This window comes from Microcaecilia unicolor, chromosome 2, assembly GCF_901765095.1.
Source record: "Microcaecilia unicolor chromosome 2, aMicUni1.1, whole genome shotgun sequence".
In the NCBI taxonomy this organism is placed as follows: domain Eukaryota; kingdom Metazoa; phylum Chordata; class Amphibia; order Gymnophiona; family Siphonopidae; genus Microcaecilia; species Microcaecilia unicolor.
In genome coordinates, this window is record NC_044032.1 from 78,363,140 (window position 1) to 78,381,185 (window position 18,046).

The following is an 18,046-nucleotide window of genomic DNA, read 5'->3' on the forward strand; positions in this document are numbered from 1 at the left end:
TGCCCGTGCTGAAGTGAAGCGGAGCCCTCACACTGCGTTGACCGTCACAGACTATGCGATGCGCGTGCCCGAGGGCATAGGAGCCAACTTTTCAAAATGATTGGGGGTGCTGAATTTTTTTTTTTACAGGTGGTACATTCCCCCTCTCCCTCCTCCCTCCCTCTCTCTCCCTCCTCCCTCCCTCCCTCTCCCCCATCCCTCTCCTCCGAATTCCAGGCCCCCTTCCCTCTCTTCCGAGTTCCAGGCCCCCCTTCCTCTCCTCTGAGTTCCAGGCCCCCCTCCCTCCCACCCTCCTCCTCCGTTCCAGATCCCCCTCGCTCCCACCCTCCTCCGTTCCAGACCCCCTCACTCCCTCCGAGTTCCAGGCCCGTTGGCCCGCCCGCCCTCCCTCCGACTCGAGTTACAGCCCGACCTCTTCTCCCACTCCCACAACAGTGCTTCACCTGCCCCTTGCCATTCTGCATGCCACCCAGAATTTAAAAGTCATCTTACCGGGGTCCCGGCGGCTGCACTGAAAAAGGGGAACAAGAGTTGGATTTTCAAAACTACACATCCAAGGGAAGACAAGGAGCCAAGGCCTCAAACTCAAATTTCTGACATTTTGAAATGGTTTATAACAGCAGAGAGCTAAGCACAATTTACCTCTTCCCCCCTCCAATTTTCCTCCAAACCCTAGGTTTAAATGAAAAGTTAGCTGACAGTTATTCTGACTTTGAGGAGGTATAAATACCAGCAGGGAAGTTTTTTGAAATGTACACATATGCAAAATTGAAAATGCCTATACCCTTCTAAGGTCCCACTCAAAGAGTACTCAGTACAAGCCACCTTCAAATCTCTGTGTGCCTGAATACATGTATAAATAGCAATTTTTCTAAAATCATGACTTTTAGTCATGCATGCCAATTGAAACATTCAAATCCTCTATTTACATATGTAAATGAAACCTTCTAAAATCACCTTCAGAGTGTTTTAAGATGAGCAAAAACAGAGAAAGTCCTGCACTTAGGAATGTGAAAGCTGGAAGATATCGTAGATGCAAAAAGCATGTATTCTACTTGGCCAGAGCTGATGGAAAGTGCAAGGATGCGAAGGAACAGTATTTATTTATTTGGGTTTAGCTCAGAAAAATCAAAATGAGTTTACCAGAGACAGATTTGCATGCGCTGCCTAGCTTTGAAAGCAAATTTATTTCATGTATATTCATTGTGGATATTCTAAAAACCAGCCTGAATAGGGGTTGCCCTGGGACTGTTTTGAAAAACACAGGCCATAGATACAGAGGTGACTCAAGTTGCTTAAAAGATAGGAGGTAATGACAATGTTCTACTGCAAAACTATTGCGCCCCATGAAATCATTGATGTACTATTAAGTGCTCTGTATTGGCACGGAGGAAAACAATACATGATATTGATACTCCTCTTACCTTTTGATGTGAAAACTCCTTAATAATGTGTAAGCTTTCATTTTTGGATGAATGAAAACCTATATTAGCAGTTATATTAGAAACCTTTCGTTCTTCTGAATTTGGTATGGTTTTAATAGACAGGCCAGCCTCAGAGGATTCTGTACTCTTTTGGACCATGTCTGTTATTAATGACATGGAATCCTCATAGGTCTCAGTTGTGAAAGATTTATCAAGTCTTGTCTTGAAATAGAAAAATAAAAAAAAGTGTGAGTATATTCATATTTTAAAGATAGAAAACAACAGTAACTTAATCTAAAGGGACTGTATACTATTTGTAGGTAGAGATGTACAGATTGATTTTGATCTGAAAAAATAGGCGCACATTCTTTTCATCATGTTGCTGTTATATCATAACTAACATTAGGAAAAACTAACATTAAGAAGCTTTATTCCTTAGTTAATTCTATGCTAAGTACCAAAATTCTATGCTAAATCCAAAACTAACATCAGGAAGCTTTGGGGGTCTTTTACTAAGCTACAGTACTGTTTTTAGCTCATGGTAGAAATCAGTTGGCGAGATGCCCCTTATATTCCTAAGGGTGTCTCGGCGTTTACTGCCATGAGCTGAAAACAGTACTGTAGCTTAGTAAAAGACTCCCTTTATTTCTTAGTTAATTCTATGCTAAATACCCAATCAATATTCACTACCAATGAACCCCTCCCATCTGCAGACCAACTTACGAGTTATTTTGCTCAGAAAATGAAAATTAGAAATAAACTAAATTGCTCCAATACAACTTTAGATGACCACCTTAGTTCTCACAACAATATGTCTACCAGCAGATAGGATATAGTCATCCTTTCCTCATCCAACTTTCCTCAGTCAAATTCTTTCTTTCTAAATATTCATCTTCACATTGCTTATTGGATATGTGTCCACTTATTTACTGAATTCAGCACCTGTCTTATTCATTTGTTGTCTTCAAGGCTTATTCCCTAAGGACAAAGGTAAAATAATCCTCATACCTATTCCAAATAAACCCAAGTCCATTGGAATGAAGTATCCAGTTACAGAGCGGTGGCCTTCATACCACAGTTAGTAAAGGTGATGGACGGATTAGTGTCATGTCAACTCATGAGATATCTTCAAACCCATACCATTTTACATAGTTCTCAAACAGGGTTCAGACCTACATATAGCACAGAGATAGTCCTTGCCAGCTGATAGCCAATTGTAGGAAAAAATTTAAGTTGGAGTAATAACATTTTGATTTTACATTTCGATATGTCTAGTGCTTTTGACAAAGTTGACCATCATATTTTACTAAGTCTGATGGGTCAGTTTGGTAACTGTGGTGAAATTTTGAAATGGTTCAATGGTTTCCTAAAGTCTAGACAGTATCAAGTAAAACAATCTGTCATCATCTCTTCACCCTGGATCTCTGTTTTTGGTATACTCCAGGGTTCTCTCCTTTCGCCTGTTTTGTTCAACATAATGATGGCCCCATTAGGTAGTTTATAGCTGCTGCTGATGTCACAATTTACATCCCATTTATAGACAAAATAGATTAAATCTCGCCCAGAATTAAATCTCGCTTGGATCTCATGAAATCTTGGGCTGACAATTTTGCATTAAAAGTAAACAAAGAGAAAACCAAGTTCATAATCCTAACCAACTCTTACCACCCAATGGCTAATACAAATTTCACTACAGATAATATGACTCACCCATTAGTTACCACTATGAAAATCATAGGAATAACTATTGACCAGTACCTGTCATTTGACTTTTCTTTCCAAATTCAACTCTTTGGTCCAGTCCTTAGATCTATCCAAATTTGATTATTGTAATGCCATTAACTGAGGATTGAGACTTTCTTATTGAGAAACTTCAAACAGCACAGAACACCACTGCTCGTCTTTCCTGTATGTAAAGTTCCTCAGTATACCAAACTAATCCCTCTCTTGACCAAGTTACAGTGGCGTCCAATAAATGCAAGAATCATCTTTAGGTTTTGTGTATTTATTTATCAAATTTTATATGGTCTTTCACCTACATCAAGAGATTATCTTCTCCTCTACTTTCCGAGTTGTAAGAAACTTCATTACAAATCAATTTATGATGCAGGCTCAATTATCAAGCTACTAAGAAGTGGAATTCTGTACCAAAAACTCTCAGATATGTTACTGATTACCTAAAATTTCATAAACTGCTCAACTGTTGAAAGAATTTTATTCAGTAAATCCTTTACTGCTGCTAGTAATTGTTATTCTTTGGGTACATCTCATACTCTATGGGGTCCTTTTACTAAGGTGTGCTGAAAAATGGCTTGCAGTAGTGTAGGCGCGGGTTTTGGGCATGCGCAGATCCATTTTTTAGCGTGCCTGTAAAAAAGGCCTTTTTTTGCTGAAAATGGACGTGCGGTAAAGAGTCCGGGCGGTAATGACCTACGCAGTCAAATGCCACTTGGTGCGCATCCATTACGTGCACCCAAAAAATATATATATTTTTTTCAGATGGGCATATTGGACGCACACCAAAAATGAAATTACCGCAAGAGCCACACAGTAGTTGGGCTTACGCGTCTTAGTAAAAGGGCCCCTATATTTGTTATTCTACAGTAATGATATTAATACATGATATTATTGCTTTGCCAATCATAATAGTTTACTAATTTTAAAACACTTTTATAATTGGTTGATGTCAGACACATTGAACCTGAACTTGCTAGGGAAAATGCAGGATACAAATGTCATAGATAGATAGATAGATAGATAGATAGATAGATAGATAGATAGATAGATAGATAGATAGATAGATAGATAGATTATAGCTTTCTGGAGTCTTATGGGGAGAATCTGCCATGTTGTATTCTAGAGTATATGAGTAGTATCAGGGTATCAGACCACACAACTTGATTTGTATAGTGACATCATTAATAAAACTACTGCTAGCTGGAAATAATGCAGCATTTAATGTTTATGAATAATAAAAAAAAGGTGTCAAATGATTTCCTTTTTTGTTTTAATTTGTAGATGTTATAAGTTTAGGAGCATGAATTTTAGGAGCATACATTTAGGAGCATAACCTTTATAGAATAAAGTCCTAAGTGCTAATATTCAGCAGAGATATTCGGCTAATGCTTTAGATTATTGACCTTATTGAGTCCAATAATTTTATCATCTAGCACATATTTGCACGTAGTAGTCCAGGGGAATGCTAACCTCCCCACCCACATATCTTCCATTCTGTGTCTATAGCTACTTGTACAGTAATAGACATTTTTGTTTCCCATCCTCGAATAGAGTGATCACCACTTTTGTCATCATAACATCCATTGATGTTTTCATCAAATAAGAACTCATTTAACTTTCTGTTGACATTGCTTGGTTTCTAGACTTGTCTATGGCTGTAATATTTCACAAATTTTAAAATCTTTTGAGGAAACAGTCCCTTTCTGTGAAGCTGGTGGAATCTATTTCACCTAATACTACTACTACTACTATTACTTGACATTTCTATAGCGCTACTAGGGTTTCGCAGCGCTGTACAATTTAACAAAAAAGGGGCAGTCTCTGCTCAAAGAAGCTTACAATCTAAAGGACGAAATGACAAGTTGGGGTAGTCTAGATTTCTTGAGTAGTGGTTAGGTGCCAAAGGCGACATTGAAGAGATGGGCTTTTAGCAGGGATTTGAAGATGGGCAGGGAAGGGGCCTGGTGTATGGGCTCAGGGAAATTATTCCACGCATGGGGTGAGGCAAGGCAGAAAGGGCGGAGCCTGGAGTTGGCGGTGGTGGAGAAGGGTATTGAAAGGAGGGATTTGTCTTGAGAGCGGAGGTTACGGGTAGGAACGTAAGGGAAGATGAGGGTAGAGAGGTAGGGAGGGGCTGCAGATCGAGTGCATTTGTAGGTTAGGAGGAGAAGCTTGAACTGTATGCGGTACTTGATCGGAAGCCAGTGAAGTGATTTGAGGAGAGAGGAGATGTGAGTATATCGGTCCAGGCAGAAGATAAGACGTGCAGCAGAGTTCTGAATGGACTAAAGGGGGGATAGGTGGCAAAGTGGGAGGCCAGTGAAGAGTAGGTTGCAGTAGTCGAGGCGAGAGGTAATGAGAGAGTGGATGAGAGTTCGGGTGGTGTGCTCAGAGAGGAAAGGGTGAATTTTGCTAATGTTGTAAAGGAAGAAGTGACAGGTCTTGGCTATCTGCTGGATATGCGCAGAGAAGGAGAGGGAGGAGTCGAAGATGACTCCAAGGTTGCGGGCAGATAAGACGGGGATGATGAGGGTGTTGTCAACTGAGATAGAGAGTGGAGGGAGAGGAGAAGAGGGTTTGGGTGGGAAGACAATAAGCTCGGTCTTGGCCATGTTCAGCTTCAGGTGGCGGTTGGACATCCAGGCAGCAATGTCGGACAAGCAGGCCGATACTAATGTTAATGGATGCCCTATTGTTTTGTTTGTTGTTTCTAGAGTAGAAAAAAAGATCACTTGCAAGATCCACTAAACCAGGCAGCAAGTGGTTTTTTGGACACTTGCTGTAACATTTGAAAAAGCATGTGTATTTAGTGCAGCACCACTTTACAGAGAGGTGGCAGAGCTAAATATACATAGGGCACACTCACTGCCAGTGAGCATACAAATAGGGGTGCGATTCAGATACTATTCATATAGCTAAGTGGTTTAATTTAGGACATCCTTTCTGCTGGCCTAAACTAAACTGCCTAACTATATGGATAATGACTTAATCCTAAAGAAGTGCTCAGAAAGAACCTGCTGAGAGAAAGACAACTTTACTGGTGAGTATTACTTGCGGGGAAATTGTATTCAATTTTGGGAAACGGTAGACTCGGGGTCAATAGGTAATTCCAGTATCTTTATTTTAAAGTTACTCTACTTATTTAGAAAATGCAGTTTAGAGAATAGTTTAGCATTTAAGGTCTCTGATTTTATATAAAAGTTGTTTTAGAGTTAGCATTTTCCATAACATCAGTTTAGAGCACAGCTAGTAGTTAAATGAAGCCTCTGTTTAGAAGGAATCTCAATAAAAAAGAGACACTGAAATTACTTATTTAACCCCAAGTCTATCCATATAGTGCCACTGAAAATTCATGGATAGGGGGTTTATCTGTATAGCAATAGTCACTATAAAGATAAGTCCCTTCAAATATTGGGTCAATTGTTTCTAATGTACATAACCCCGATTTTGTGTCCCTCATAATATTTTAGTGGCCCTTTGTTGTCTGAATATCCTTGTTGTGGATAAGTGACAGCTCTCTACTTGGAAAGATGGTTTGTAACTCCATCCAGGGCTTATATCACAGATCTCTCACCTTTGACTCGCCTTCAGTACTTTTTTATTTGTTGAGTTTGTGAAGTATCTCTTCAGCTTGTGAAATAGTCACTTAATACATCAATATTTTTGAAGGAGAATATATAAATTTACCTGATAAACAACAGTAGCTGTGTTCCATGGTTTACGGTAATATTGTCTTGTATTCCCATCACGAACTCTCTCGCACAGGCCATGAAAATATTCATTGTCAAAAGGGTTACTTCTTGTATCCATTCCCAAAATGTTGATACTATAATTAAATAAATAAATTTATTTATTTATTTATTTAACACATTTATATCCCACATTTTCCCACTTAGTTGCAGGCTCAATGTGGCTCACACAGTACCGTAGAGGTAGGCTCCGGTTCAATAATACAAATACATAGTACAGTAGTAAGCATGTAAGAGACATAAGTATAAAACAACAAAGAAATAAAAAGGGGGTGGTGATAGAAGTCTAGTACGGTCCATATTTTGTTGTGTCGCAGGAAGTAGGAAGTTAATTTGAGTCGGGGGGGGGGGGGGGGGTAGGCCTTCTTAAACAAGTTGGTTTTCAGTAGTTTCCTGAAGTTAAGATGGTTATGGATAGATCTCACGGTTTTGGGCAAAGCGTTCCACAGTTGTGTACTTATGTAAGAAAAGCTGGATGCATAAGTTGATTTCTATCTAAGTCCATTGTAGTCTGGATAATGCAGATTTAAATAAGTTCAGGATACGCTGGTACTGTTTCTGGGTGGTAGTTTTATGAGATCCAACATGTATCCAGGAACTTCACCACAAATAATCCTGTGGACAAGACTGCAAACCTTGAAGGCAATATGTTCCTTGGTGGGAAGCTAATGTAGTTTTTCGCGAAGAGGTTTGGCACTTTCAAATTTTGGTTTTCCAAATAAATGTCAGTTCTCAAAGGTATCTTAATACTGCTAGAAATGAAAGCACGGTGGGCCCAGTATTTATATATACTTAGCCGGGTAGCAGCATCTGCTATCTGGATAAGTTTCAATGATCATGGCAATCTGTTGATTTTCAGTGGTGCTACCTGAATAGTTCTGTTAAAATCATTATAGATTACCCTGGCGCTATCCAGGTGGTGCCAGGGAGATATGAGGATGGAGTAAGGGCAGAGCGGGAAATAATCTGGTTGGCAAAAATATTCCGTCAACTAAGTAAGTGGATAGCTATCTGGATAAAATTACAACAGCCAAAAAACTATCATAACTTCATCTGGTTAGCTATCTGGATAGCAGGCCCAATATCACTGCTATCACACAGAGTAACAGAAACCATGAGGGAATTTGGCTCAAAAATGGGGAAAGTGAATCTAATGTTTGAGTGGGTGTCCTCCTGGGCACTAGTGATCATCAAACAGTTTGGTATGATATAACAGCTAAAATGGAGGGCAGTCACTATTTCAAACATGCTGACTTTAGCAAAATGCAGGAGTACTTGAAGAAAGAGCTGATGGGATGGGAGGACATATGAGAAGTGGAAAGACAGTGGTACAGGCAGAAAGGAGCTATAAAAATGGGCACTGACCTTTATATGAGGAGAATAGTTAAAAGCAAAAGAAAAGGGAAACCAATATGGTTCTCAATACAAGTGGCTGAGAAAATAACAGCAAAAGAGTTGGCATTCATGAAATTCAGAAAAACTCAAAGAGGAACAGAGAAAAAATACTGGATGAAACTGAAAGCAGCCAAGAGAGATATACATCTGGTGAAAGTGCAAGCAGGAAGAACAGATGGCTAGAAATGTAAGGAGGGGAGACAAGAATTTTTTCAGGTATATTAGTGAAAGGAGGAAGGCTAAAAAATGGAATTGTGAGACTGAAAGATGCTGTGGACTCTGTGGAGAGTGATGAGGAAAAAGTGACCGTTCTAAACAAATACTTCTGTTCTGTGTTAACAGATAAAAATCCTGAAAAAGGACCATGATTGGCTGACAAAGGTACATATGAGAATGGAGTAGATATTGCACCAGTCACAGAAGAAAGTGTTTATGAACAACTTGAAAAACTGAAGGTGGACAAAGCCATGGGACTGGATGAAATCCATCCCAGGATATTGAGGGGGCTTACAGATGTTCTGGCAGATTTTCTTAAAGACTTGTTTAATAAGTCTTTGGAGATGGGAGAGGTTTTGTGAGATTGGAGAACATCAGATGTGGTCCCTCTTCATAAAAGTGGTGACAGAGAAGAAGCGGGAAACTGCAGGCCGGTAAGACTCACTTCAGCTATTGGAAAAGTAATGGAAGCATTGTTGAAGGAAGGGATAATGAATTTCCTGGAATCCAGTGGGTTATGAGATCTGAGGCAATATAGTTTTATCAAAGGTAAATCATGCCAAATGAATTTGATAGAATTCTTTGACTGGGTGACCACAGAATTGGATCAAGGACATGCACTAGATGTACTCTACTTGGATTTCAGCAAAGTGTTTGACACGATTCATCATAGGTGGCTCTTGAATAAATTTGACAGGCTGAAGTTAGGACCCAAAGTGATGACCTGGATTAGAAAGTGGTTGACAGACAGATGCCAGAGTTGGTGGTCAATGGAATTCACTTGGAGGAAGGAAAGTTGAGTAGTGGAGTGCTTCAAGGATCGGTGCTGGGGACGATTCTGTTCAATATATTTGTGAGCTACATTGCCAAAGGGTTAAAATGTAAGGTTTGCCTTTTTATGGAAGATACCAAGATTTGTAATAGAGTGTACACCCTGGAGGGTGTGGAACAAATGAAAAAGGATCTGCAAAAGTTAGAAGAATAGTCTAATGTTTGGCAGTTATGCAAAGAAGTACAGAGTGATGCATTTAGGGAGTAGAAATCCAAGGGAGTCATATGTCCTAGGAGATGAGAGGCTGATATGCACAGATAGGGAGAGGGACCTTGGGATGATAGTGCCTGGTGATCTGAAGGCAACAAAGCAGGGTGACAAGGTGGTTGCTGTAGCCAGAAGGACGGTAGTGCTGCATAGAGAAAGGTGTAACCAGCAGAAGAAAGAAGGTGTAGATGTCCCTGTATAAATTGTTGGTGAAGCCCTACTTAGAGTACTGTGTTCAGTTTTGGAGGCTGTATCTTGCTAAGGATGTAAAATGACTTGAAGTGGTCCAGAGGAAGGTGACACAAATGATTTAGGGCTTACACCAAAAGATGTATGAGAAGAGACTGAAAGACACGAATATGTTTACCCCAGAGGAAAGAAGGGACAGGAGAGATATGACATAGATATTTAAATACTTGTAAGGTATTAATATAGAAAGAAATCTTTTTCTGAGAATGGGAAACATTAAAACTAGAGGACATTAATTGAGGTTTTGGGTTGGTAGACTTAAGAGTAATATCCGAAAATTCTTTTTCATGGAGTGGGTGGTCAAAGCCTGGAATGTCCTCCTGAGGGAGGTGGTAGAGACAAAAGCTGTGATGGAATTAAACAAGGCATGGGATAAACACAGAGGATTGCTAATTAGATAATGGGTGGTATATTAAAAAAAAAACTAATTTATGTGGCTGCATGTGTGTGTTTGTGTCAAGTGGTGCTTAGATGGTGACTCTGGCTGGGAAGAACTAAGGCAGACTTGTATTAGTCTATGTTCTGAGTATGGCAATCTACTACTACTACTACTTAACATTTCTAGAGCGCTACTAGGGTTACGCAGCGCTGTACAATTTAACAAAGAGAGACAGTCCCTGCTCAAAGAGCTTACAATCTAATAGACAAGTGAATGGTCGGTCCGATAGGGGCAGTCAAATTGGGGCAGTCTGGATTCACTGAACGGTAAGGGTTAGGTGCCGAACGCAGCATTGAAGAGGTGGGCTTTAAGCAAAGACTTGAAGACGGGCAGGGAGGGGGCTTGGCGTAAGGGCTCAGGAAGGTTGTTCCAAGCATAGGGTGAGGCGAGGCAGAATGAGCGGAGCCTGGAGTTGGCGGTGGTGGAGAAGGGTACTGAGAGGAGGGATTTATCCTGTGAACGGAGGTTACGGGTGGGAACATAAGGGGAGATGAGGGTAGAAAGATAGTGAGGGGCAGCAGACTGAGTGCATTTGTAGGTGGTAGAGACAAAAGCTGTGATGGAATTAAAAAAGGCATGGGATAAACACAGAGGATTGCTAATTACTGTAGATAATGGGTGGTATATTAAAAAAAAACTAATTTATGTGGCTGCATGTTTGTGTTTGTGTCAAGTGGTGCTTAGATGGTGACTCTGGCTGGGAAGAACTAAGGCAGACTTGTATTAGTCTATGTCCTGAGTATGGCAATCTGGTTTAGGATGGGCTGGAAAAGGCTTCAACAGCAACTTCAGTAGCTGGAACTTGAGGACAGCGCCAAACAGACTTTTAAGTCTGTGTCCTGCAAATGACAAGATGGATTTGGATAGGTTGGATTGGGCTTCGATGGCAACTCCAGTAGTTGGAACGTAAGGACAGTGCTGGGTGGACTTCTATGGTCTATTTTCCAGAAATACCAAAGAAAGATTCTGATCAGGTATTTTATATTACATTCATTGTTGGTTTAATCATGGATTGATAATGAGTGTGACTGTTGGGCAGACTGGATGGACCATTCAGATCTTTATCTGTTGTCACTATCAGGCTTATTTTCGAATTTGATCGCCGGCGATCTTCCGACATAAATCGGGAGATGGCCGGTGATTTCTCAAAAGCGGCAAAATCGGTATAATCGAAAACGGCTTTTTTGACACCATCGATGCTTTCCCATCGCCGCGCCAGCGAAAGTTCAAGGGGGCGTGTCGGCGGCATAGTGAAGGCGGGACATGGGCAGGCATGGGCGTGGCTACCAGATGGCCGGCTTTCGCGGATAATGGAAAAAAAGCGGCGTTAATCAGTATTTCGCCGGGTTTACTTGGTCCTTTTATTTTCACGACCAAGCCTCAAAAAGGTGCCCCAACAGACCAGATGACCACCGGAGGGAATGGCCAGCCATCTTTTTCGAAAATACGGTTCCGGCCAGCTGTTGCGCAGCAGCCAAAATAGATCACTGGTGATCTATTTCGCCGGCGACATTCGATTATGCCCCTCCACGTTACTACAATAGTGGGAGATTTCAGTTACCTAGTGTTGATTGGGGAAATGCTTCATTGGAATATACTAGGGAGTTATAAAGACATATTTTTAAATAGAGCTGAGACATCCAGGTTGGGATACAGAGCCTTTTCTAAAATGCTTGCAGGAGTGCATGTTTTTTTCTAGCAGTCATTTAAAAAATATACGTGTAGATATAATGAATGATGTTATCCCAGCAGCATCTTCCATATGTATGTGATGCTGCTTTCATATGTAGCCGCTCTATTTGTGTAAGTACAGCCAATTAAATAGTGAGGGTGACATTTTAGGGGTCCTTTTACTAAAGTGCACTAAAATCTGGGCTTAACATGTTCTAATGTGGGAGTTTCCTGCATTCTAAGCCCAGATTTAATTTTCTTCTTGATTTTTTTTCTTTTTGATTTGCAGGTTGAATATTAACGTTCCCATTAGCGTGCAGTGCCTGCAAAAAGTTATCATAGGAGCACTTACTGTCTCCTTGGTGCTCCTGCATGAACTCTGCATTATCCAGATAATGCACTAGCTGGGTCATGCAGGAATGCCCACTCTCCGCCTCTGACACACCCCTGGTATCAAAGCATGAGAGGGGAAGTGGCTGCCTCGGTGGTGGTGGTGAAAGACATTGCCTAATGGTAGTGCATGGGGGGATCAGAGGGAGTCTGGGGTGGGTTGAGTGATATCTGGGTTGTTATCATGGATTTGGGTTCTGATTTGTGGGGTTTGTGGTGGTTTGCCACAAGTGGTTTTAGTTTTAAACAATTTTATTGATGACCTATCACAAACAATACAATATTCATACACTATGTTCAAGTTTGGGCAGGAGCCTCAGCCACCTCTTAATTAACAAAATTACCTGAAACAAAAAAATTATAAAAACAAAACAACTAAATGACACAGAAAGCAAACATGTTTTGCCTGTACAACCCTAGTCAATAGTAGCTTTAAAAAAAAATCAGTTTAATTGCGTATGAGATCTACATGGGTACAGGCTGCTGTTTACACATGGAAATGATTTTAAAATAGTTTCTAGATGTTGTGTATGACTGCTTCAAGGTCCAGCTGGCCTTAGAACTAAGGTTACAAGATCTGGTACAAAGGTATTAGTGGTAAGGTTGCTTGGTAATAGTGAGCAAGCTATAATAAAATTTAAAAGAAACACTGAGGGAAGGACAACACAGAAAACTAGTGCTGTAGCTTTACATTAAAAAAAAAAAAAGGAGAGAGTGACAAACTGAGGGAATTAGTCAGAAATAAATCTCAAAGGAGCAGTTGCAATGATTAAAAATTTGCATGCAAAATCACAATCTTAGAATCCCAGATTCGATGCATTTCATTCATTCCAAAAAGTATAAAGAAGACCACAAGATTGCCAGTATGGTTTAATGGAGAAGTAAAAAAGAGGTTGTTAAACTCAATAGGATGTATTTTCAAAAAAATGGAAAGTATATTTCAAATAAAGAAAATAGGAAAGAGCATAATCATTGGCATGTTAGATGCAAACCTTCAAGAAAGTAGGCCAAAGAAGAAGCTTGAAACATTCCACTAGGGGGGTTGTTTACTAAAGCTTAACTCGAGTTATCTGCAGCAGGACCCATTGTATTCCTATGATCCCTGCTTCAGATAACTTGAGCTAAGCTTTAGTAAACAACCCTCTAGAGGCCAGGGTGGCAGCATCAAGGTAGGAGTGAATAGAGATTGCTCCTGCCTGTCTCATTGCAAGTCCACATTCTCCCTCCTAGCACACAGAGCTTCCCAGACTGACTCCTCCCACCATCTGCTCTAGAATGACAGTAGAGACTGGGTAGAGCCATACAGGAATATTTGTTAGTCAGTAACCTGAAGAGATTTAACATGTTCAATGCTGTGTCCACATCATTTATATTTGATTACACACTCAACTTCTGTTCATCTGTATTAAGGAGCTATTAACTTTTTTTTTTTAAGTTGAGTTCTCTATGTAACTGACACCCCAAACATATTTGCAGGTTTTAGAGCATGGTATTTACCCATCTCCTGCAGTTCTTCCAATCTCTGACAATTCCAAATCCATATTGCGACATGTTGGTTTAGGGTCTGTATCTTCACAGAGTTCATCAGAAAAGTCTCCACAGTCATTATCTGTGTTGCAGAGAAGCCTGTTCTTTATACATCTACCTAGAAAAGTAAACAATTGAAAATAATAAAATGATCACTTCATTGTTATCTAAACACTAGTTCGGTGCTTCCCAAACCTGGTCCTGGAGGCATCCCAGCCAGTCAGGTTTTCAGGATACCCACAATGAATATTCATGAGAGAGATTTACATGTATTGGAGGCAGTGCATGCAAATCTCTCACATGAACATTCCTTGTGTGCATCCTGAAAACCTGACTGGCTGGGATGCCTCCAGGACCAGGTTTGCGAACCACTGCACTAGTTCCTTGTTCTGGTTTGATAATAGAGTTATGTTAATTTCTTATGTACACTCCTTGAGTTTTGAAAATTGTACCTTACATAGCATATTCAGGAACTACATTATTCTAGTCAGCGTGTCTATTTCCTGGTGCTGTGTCCTTCTCTTTTACATCAACAACCTCAGCTTCCAGTGGTTCTGGAATATGCCCTGCATCTGGTTCCATTCTTTAATTCACATTTCTATGCCCTTCAATTCAGTGTCCCTTACCTTTGCAGGAGATAAGCTTGGTCCAGTATTATCTAGGTTGCAACAATCAAGAGACTGGAATAGAGTCAATATAGTAGAGACTGATGTTAAGTATGATCCGTGACTACAATGAATGCAAGGGAAATTATCCTAACAGTTCATTGTTTCCTTGTAGGAAGCAAAGATTCCCTTTCTCTAGGTGAACATAAGGTGGGATCCCTATGATTATCAGGCCTAGCATTCTAGGGGTATACCTCAGTATGTTCTTTTTTTGCAATGTGGTGTGGATATTGAATAGAATACAGGGGTACCACGTGCCCAAAAAGTAGCACAAAGGTATAAATTTGGTGGGGTGGGGTGAATGTTTCATGTTGGCTCATTCCCACTGGGGGGGGGGGGGGGGGGTGGCATGGGTAGGGTGTGTGTGATGTAAAGGAAATTATGAATAGGATTGATTTGGAGAGAATCTATTACCTTCTTTCTGCTGAGCTGACTGTATGGGGTACTGAGCTTATGAGAGGTTTACTAGAGTTTTTACATCCTTTCGTCTATGAGGAAGATGAAGAAAGAGCCTGCATAGCACCTATGAGCCATTAGGAGAACTGGTGGAAAGGTATGGAAGCCTAAAAGGTTTGTACTCAATCTCAACAATGAGCAGGAAGGAAGTGAGGGAGATGACTTGTAGCCAGAAGCAGTTTGATGAAGGATCTATGATCTGTGAAAGTTTAGAGTGAAAGGATGTTTAGCAAGATTTTAGTGCCAAGGGAATGTTGGCTTATGTTTTGGGTGATTGCCAAACAGGAGCATCCCTGAATTTAGGATACACGTGAAGTATGTGGAAGTAGAGCGATTTTCAGATCCCCAGGAAGAGAGAAAGCACTGAGGAGTGGAAATTGGAGAACTCCTGATGAGGGTCTTAGCTAGGGGATCTCAAGCACTGGTTGAAAAGACAAGGATAACTAAGAGGAAGAATAAGAGAATAGAACCTAATATGTATTTACTAGTAAAAAAGGTCCGTTTCAGACACAAATGAAATGGGCGCTAGCAAGGTTTTCCTCGGAGTGTGTTTGTTTGAGAGAATATGTGTGATAGTCACTGTGTGAGGGAGAGTGAATGTGCGAGTGTGTGTGTGTGTGTGTGAGAGAGAGAGAGAGAGAGTGAGACTGGGTGCGAGTGTGTCTGTGAGAGAGAGTGTGTGTGTGTGAGATTGAGAGTGTGTCCCAGGGCCCCCCTCTCTCTCTCTCCCTCCCTGTTCCAGGGTCCTCATCCCCCCTCCCTCTCTCCCAGTTCCAGGGTCATCTTCCCCCTCCCTCCCAGTTCCAGGGTCCCCCCTCCCAGTTCCAGGGTCGTCGTCCCCTCCCTCCCTCTGAGTGCCATGGTCATCCCCTCCCTTCCTCTGACTTTCAGGGTCTCCTCCGTCCGAGTTTCAGGGTCTCCCCCCTCCTTCGTCCGAGTTTCACGGTCTCCCCCCTCCCTCCCTCCAAGTTTCAGGGTCGCTCTCCCCCCCTCGCCACCCCGCACGCCAACGCCAGCCCACCCGCCCAGCAGCGCGAGTCGACCTGCAGCCCGCCCCATCAAAACAAATAGCACAGAAAAGCCATAAAATCTGACACAGACAACATAAGCCTGATCTCCTCCTCCTCGAATAGTGCTAAATACAGTAGGGTAATTCCTGCGCTTCATTAGATTAATTCAGTGCGCGCCACTAAGCCAGGGGATTGGGGGACGGGAGAGCCCTTGAGACAGCTGAGTGGGGGTAGCGGGGCGCTTGCGCAGTACTCATCTGACTCGGAAAGTGGCGGGAGGCACTGACAGATTGTGCTCCATCCGGCACTGCAGTTGGAACTCAATGGGAGGGAGAGGTGTGTGTCTTACGTTGAGTCCTGCAGTCGAGAGAGTAGTGCACCGCGCTTGCAGCCCCACAATGCCTCTCAGGGGACCAGGCTGCAGCCATTATCGCGCTGCCTAGAGTGGGTGCTGAGCCAGGGACCCTGGGCTGCACCCTGTGATATGGAAGCGCAGGGCAGTAGCAGCAGCGATGGCCATTGGCACGTGAAGGGCTCGAGGCGGCACAGGACAGAGAGGCTCGTGAGCCAGGGAATCTTCCTCTGCTCCCTCCTGCTCAGTGTTTGCTACACCGCTGGCATCCTGCAGCAGCCCGGTGAGCTGCGCTGGAACCTGCGTATTGTGCATGTGCTCATGAGGGTTTGGAGGCAGCGTTGCTGTTCAGGTGGCCGGTGGGAGGTCAAGCAAGCAAAGCTGTTTTAATCTGCTTTTCAGGGGGTTTGGTTTTTGTCACATTTGTACCCCGTGCTTTCCCACTCATGGCAGGCTCAATATGGCTTACATATTGTATACAGGTACTTATTTGTACCTGGGGCAATGGAGGGTTAAGTGACTTGCCCAGAGTCACAAGGAGCTGCTTGTGCCTGAAGTGGGAATCAAACTCTGTTCCTCAGTTCCCCACGACCAAAGTCCACCACCCTAACCACTAGGCCACTCCTCCACTCCTTTCTTTTTCTTAGCTTTTATTTTCAATTAACGTTCCATGACGCTGCCTGTGCCCACACTGCTGTTGCTTGGGCTCTCTGGATGACATCATCCGAGGCTTCAGTCCCAGGCACATCCAAACAGAATGGAGGCACGGGCCCAGGCAGCTTCATGCAATGTTCATGGTGCAAATTATTATATAGGATGTGTTTTCAGAGCCGTAGCGAGGGGAGCTGACACCCGGGGTGGGTCGCCGCTGCCCCTCCCCCCGGGTGCAGCACGGCGCACCCTCCTCCCGCTGGAGCGCACCCCCCCGGAGCGCATACCTCCCCCCCCCACCGGAGCGTATACCTACGGTGAGGGACGGGTGGGAGGGCCGATCCGCCCCGACTGCACTTTGCTGGGGTGTGTCGGTTCCGCGCTGGTTCACTGCTCTCTCTGTCCCGGAACAGGAAGTAACCTGTTCCGGGGCAGAGAGGGCAGTGCACAAGCGCGGAGCCGACACCCCCCAGCGGCGTGCACCCGGGGCGGACCGCCCCCCGCCCCCCTTCCTACTCCACTGTGTGTTTTGTATTTTTACTTTTGCTTTTGTTTTTGTGTCTGTGAGAATACAGATAAACTGTTTTGAGCCCTGATTTACTCAGCAAATTATCCTCCTTTCCCTGATATTCAACCTCTACCTTTTTTTTTTAAACGTGGGTACCATGGGCAAAAAATGTAGATATTCAGCTGCAGTATCAGTTCAGTGCCCGAAAAACTATTTGGGCAAGTAGAACCACATAAATGGCAGTCCTAACTTGTCATACTCAGACCACGTTTGGTGGCTGTAAAGACCTGGATATTAAGTGCTGGTCCTGGGATACGCGCCAACACTAAATATTCAGGTCTAATTCAGCCAAGAACACTGACTGCCATTGGCTGAATATTGACCAGTTAATTTTCTAGCTACAAGGCAGATATTGCGAGATTTACCCAATTGAAGAGGAAAACCTTTTTGCAGTTGAAAGATAGGATCTTGGCTAATGGAGCTACTTTCTTTCTTAAATTTCCATGTAAATGTTTAGTTATCTATCAGAATGTTCATTATGTATTTCTTGATTCTCAGCAGTTGGAGG

General features: G+C 42.4%; 1 protein-coding gene across 1 annotated transcript in view; it reads right to left on the reverse strand.

Moving 5' to 3' along the window:
• C9 (complement C9) overlaps positions 1–18,046 on the reverse strand; it is a 61,328-nt gene that overhangs the window by 27,047 nt on the left and 16,235 nt on the right. Inside the window, exons 4-6 of the mRNA XM_030193069.1 lie at positions 13,807–13,954; positions 6,849–6,987; positions 1,425–1,646 (exon numbers count right to left, since the gene is read on the reverse strand). Coding sequence (XP_030048929.1) covers positions 1,425–1,646; positions 6,849–6,987; positions 13,807–13,954 — 509 coding nt within the window. The remainder of the gene's footprint in view (positions 1–1,424; positions 1,647–6,848; positions 6,988–13,806; positions 13,955–18,046) is intronic.